This window comes from Parasteatoda tepidariorum, unplaced genomic scaffold (assembly GCF_043381705.1).
Source record: "Parasteatoda tepidariorum isolate YZ-2023 unplaced genomic scaffold, CAS_Ptep_4.0 HiC_scaffold_3352, whole genome shotgun sequence".
NCBI lineage: Eukaryota > Metazoa > Arthropoda > Arachnida > Araneae > Theridiidae > Parasteatoda > Parasteatoda tepidariorum.
The window spans coordinates 1-5,305 of NW_027261669.1; the positions used below are offsets into that span (position 1 = coordinate 1).

The following is a 5,305-nucleotide window of genomic DNA, read 5'->3' on the forward strand; positions in this document are numbered from 1 at the left end:
TTAATATTTAATTTTTTTCTTGTGGATTACTAAAATTACATCATAAAATTTTAAAATCTAAAATTTATTAGTGGCGCCATCTATTATTATAAATTAAAACTAAAAGATCTGCATTATGTCTACCTATTTAAAACTTATTTTTAATGTATTTTCTTTACTTGTTAAATGTTTTATAATACCGAAAAAGTATTAATTGACATCTAAGGAATCAAGCAATTGTCTTTTAAGATGCTCATTTTATAAATTTTTGATTGCATAATTTCCCTCAAAATAAAAAGTAATGATTATGAATTGTCCATTAAATTAATATCATGAGTAATGAAAGAATAAATTTACGAAAAATTCCATCTTTTAATTCTAGTACATTTCTATTGAATTGTAAATATTTTTTCTATTATTTAATTGCAGGAAATTATTTGTTTGTCACCACAGTGCGTTTATGAAAGTTCCGCAGGAGAAATGTAAAATAAGTTCTTCAAAAAATTCTGATTGTCAAGCAACAATTTCTATAAAAGTGAAGTTGAACAAAAAATCAACACGGAAATCAGATTCCTTTATAAAAGTTAGTATAATTGGTGTAAAAACTTTTCATAATATTCACTTAAATACCTGTAGTCTGAAAAGTTATAGATACATTTGGAAAAATATGCAAAGGATCTATTTAAAAACATATAAGGGAAATTTTTCTAAAAGACGCATACAAGGATACCGAACTCTGTCCTCCAAACTCATCCGCAGGAGTGGAGTAAGAATCAACTTAATTGTCTTAATATAAATATTAATTGTTTGAAATAGAGATATCTTGATTCATATGTTAGATCAAATATCGAAAATAAAGGGGAGAGATTTTTATAAAATCTATTTCTTAAAAATTTGCACCCCTCTCCATCTTTTGAGACGGGCGACTCCCAAGTCGAGTTTTGTAAAAACAAAGCATCAAAGTGATTCGAATCAATCAAATGAGTTCACTTAATTTATTTCAAATACCTACTGATTTTAATCACTTGTTAATTTGAACCAGTCTGTTTTCAATTATTATAGTTGAGTTACACTGCTAAATCATGCCTCTAACTTCAACTTCAAATCTCGTGCGTCCCCCCCCCCTCCGGAATGCGGAGATGTTATTTACGCCACTGTTTACTCTTTTGTTTCTCAGTATCATACCGAAGGCACCGATTCCTGATATGGAAACAGCAGTGGAAGATAAAAACGTGGCTAGAAGAATCGAATATGAGAGGACAGGCACTAAACATAAATGATAATAAAAAGAAAGTTTCGTAGAAGTGAAAATTTTTAATTATACTGATTAAATTGGAATTAAATTTTTTCCTTCCTATTTACGTATTTTATCAATACTTGAAATTATTCTGATTATTTGCTCATTTCAGAGAGGACTGGTTGCAGTCATCACACTAAATGATTTACATAACCACAGCTTAAATACGGCAGAGGCATTAAAATTTCTTCCCTCTATCGACTCAAAAGAAAAATTCATGGAATATTTCAATGATGGTTTGGGTATTATTCAATCCTGTAAATATCATGAAGGTATCTTGCAGTTGAAGGAGGAATTTACAGAAGAAGACATGGCTAATAGCCGAATTAACCCTTCTTATAGAACTGTTCAGTATTGGTATGATCAATGGCGACTTCTGAATCTTGGTCCAAGAACCGGTCAAGGTGTAATTGAAGTAAGTCATTTTTTTGAGACACAAAATTTTCCTTTTGCCGTAAATGTGGATTTTATTTTAATATCGCAGTTGTTGATTTTATTTTAATAGCCTCATATTTTTCAGAAATTAAAGGATAAGTCGAAAGCATATGAAGAAAACGGAATTACTGTTCGTTTAAATGAAGAACCGTTTGCCGTAGCAATTGTTACACCCATTATGAAAAGAGCGCATGGGTTAAAATCTTCAAGTGAGATAGTTTTTGTTGATTCAACATCTTCTTGTGATCCTGATAATCACAGTATTACATTTATGTTATGTCCCTGTTCTGCTGGGGCTGTTCCACTTGCTGTTATAATAACAAAAGGACAGACAGAGGAAGTATATAAAACAGGTTTTCACCTCTTGCATACAGCATTAGAGAAGCCATTTTATGGCGTAGGATACCCATCAATATTTATGACGGATGATTCTGAAGCAGAAATTAAAGCTTTAAGACATGTATGGCCTCTATCACGTAATTTATTATGCATCTTTCACGTAGCACAAGCTGTGTGGAGATGGCTATGGGACTCTAAGCATGGAATTCCCAAAGAGCATAGAAATCTTTTGATGATGTTTTTTGAACACATATTGTACGCCAAGACATTTATTGAAGCAGAAGAAGCGTATATAAACTCTTGTGGTTACATTGGATCTTACCTTCCAACTTATGCAAATTGGAACGAATATGTAAGAAATTGGTGGAAAACTAAAGAAATGTGGTGTCTGGCTTTCAGAAATGAGAATGTGAGGGGCCACAACAGTAAAAATTTTTCAGAAGTATGTATTCGTATTTTTAAGGATGAGGTCCTTTGTAGAGTGAAGGCGTACAATGTTTTAACGATTTTAGATTTTATTTCAACCCACTTAGAGATGCATTATGTTAAAAAATTCAGAGATTTTGCTAATAGCCGTTCTGCAACCAGCAGATTGTTTCTTCTTTCTTTGAAGAAGAAAGCACTTACTATAACAAAAAACGACATTGAAATGCATGATACTGATATATTTTCTGTTAAAAGTGGTATGGATACTTATTATGTTAATGTGAAAGCTGGTTGTTGTTCATGTTCTGTGGGGCTGTATGGTCGATTTTGTAAACATCAGTACTCAGTATTTCAACACTACAATATAGTGTCACGAAATTTTCCTCCTGTTTTACCAGAAGATAGGCACGAAATATCTTTACTAGCCTTAGGAGATAAAGCACCCCCAAAAGAATTTTTTGAGCCACTGGTTTCAAAAGCTCATGTTATACAGAAGAAGCAAGATATACCTACAGAGGAAGAAATTTTAATTCATAATTGTGAAGAGGGTGAAACTCAAACTTATGAAGAAAAACGCCAAAACTTGATTAAAGAGATTTTTGAAGAAATAACGAAAAAGGATGAAATTTATAAATCATCTTTGAATGGATTAAATACATTTCTTAAACGCCTGAAAAGTATCAAATCCACTGGTACTTGGGAAACATTTTTACATACTGCTGGCAATTGCATGCATTTTAGACGAAGGAGTGGCTCAGCTATTCGAGTACAGCCAACATCAATAGCAAGACGTTCTGCTCAAGTTACTAGGGGTAGTAAACGTCTGCCAGGTGGAAGATCAGCTTCAGTTCCACCAAAAAAAAAAGAGAAAGCATTCCTTATCACATAACATTCGATTAAACCAACCAAATGCAAAGCGGCACTAAATAAAAAAAAACAATATAAAATCTTTTTTGTAAAATTATTAGATAGTAATCGATTACATTTTTGGCCAACTCTGCTTTTACCTATCATCCGTCTACCACAGAGGATATTTTACGTCAGCATGGTGGTCGGTGAAAGCAGGATGTGAAATTCGTATCAACCTGCCTCTGAGTGTTTTTCGAACCTGATTCACAATATTGGGAAGAGAACACTCTATCCCCTGAGATACGTATTAATTTTTTTTAATATTATTTTATATTCGTCATTGAACATCCGCCCCAATTTTCGGGTTTACGACCACTAATGTTCAACTCTATAGACTTGCAATTTTGAATCAATACAGAAGACAAATAAACTCCTAGATCAGTACCCCCAGAGGTATGATTTACTATGGGAACATGGAGGACTTTGTGACTCTACAGATTTAACGTGCATCAGTCACCATTTACTATAGGGAGAGTTTTCTATCGGCGGGGATAGAAATCCAAGGATCCCACATTAAAACATTAAATATAGGGTACTACCTGAAAAGTATCGCCGACAAAGCATCGCCCTGATCTTCTACTTGACGAGTGATGGTAAGAGTCTTTGTAATGAGTATTCAAGACTGTATATGCGTGCGTAACAACAAGTAAATAAATTATTCAGAGCGGAAGTTAAATCTTGCTCCTTTCTATCTCTCATGAACATGATCTTTGTTCTGATATTCTTAATTCTTATAGTTCGATACTTAAAAGAACCTTTTTTTTATTTCGAAAAAAAACATGACAATAATTGTATTCTTACGAACATTTGTTTGATAAATCAATTCGATCGCATTCACTGTGATAAAATAAAATATTAAATATTCATATTTGAATAGAACGTGAACGATTTTTATAAAATTAAGATTGTCTGAAGTTGTAACTGGTTATATAGTACATAAGAAAATATTGTACCATGTTTATCCTGGAAGCAGTTTTGCATAGCGGAATAAATATCTTTTTTTTTGAATATAGTAATTACACTAATAATACTGAGCTAAAATTTGTGCTTTAATATGTGTGAACTATAACTATCTCTTTTGTGAACTAAAATGCAAATCAAATGGTTATCAGACCTACTACATAATATGAATGAAAATTACTATTTGGTAACAAAAACATAAATAAATAAATAAATAAAAACCAAAAATTAATTTTTTGTAACTGTATGTATTAAATAGGCTTTTATATGTTTAGTCATGTGTATAATATTGCACTGCAATTTTGCAATCATGCAATTTAAGTAATATTTTTTTCTTAAACATCACATGCCTAATTAATTGCATTTTCCTTTCTAGTGTTTACTACATATATTTATCTTTAATGTAATATGTGTAGTCTTATTCATTTTTCGATGTGCCTTCTTATGTTATGCATTGTAAAAAACTTCAGAAACTAATTTTGTCCCGACAAAAATATTTTCGAAAATCTTAGTGAGCTTTATTTAATATCTCATTTCTGTTCAATTAAGAAACATCTCTTCTTTTTTTTCTCAAAAGTAAGAAACATTGACTTCGATTTAGTTTAAAAGTGAAGCGTAGCTACCAGTAAAATTTTTTAATTTTAATTTAACTTGCATATAAAACGTGATAATTAATTTTAAACTGTATTTTAATAACTAACGTTGCATCTCTTTTTCTAGCATTGTTTATTTTGAATTACCTCTAGATAGGTGACGGTTGACATAGTTGAAAACAAGTCATGCTAAAGGTTTCTAAATTATAAAAAGGCATATAATAATAATCACAATAAAAAAATTTAAGAAAAATCCGAAAATTTTAAAAATTATTCAAAATATTTCTGAAGTACAGTAAAAGGTTTCTGGATATTACAGAAAGAGGTTTCCAAAATTAAAAAAAATCTGTTTTAAAATTTACCTGTT

At 31.0% G+C, this 5,305-nt stretch overlaps 1 protein-coding gene across 1 annotated transcript; it reads left to right on the forward strand.

Annotated features, from left to right (window-relative positions):
- Positions 1–402: 402 nt before the first annotated feature.
- On the forward strand, positions 403–3,440 carry LOC122273266 (uncharacterized). Its single transcript, XM_043057342.2, has 3 exons — positions 403–562; positions 1,389–1,691; positions 1,797–3,440. The coding sequence occupies exons 1-3, from the start codon at positions 440–442 to the stop codon at positions 3,363–3,365; spliced, it is 1,995 nt and encodes a 664-aa protein (XP_042913276.1). The 5' UTR covers positions 403–439; the 3' UTR covers positions 3,366–3,440.
- Positions 3,441–5,305: the final 1,865 nt, after the last annotated feature.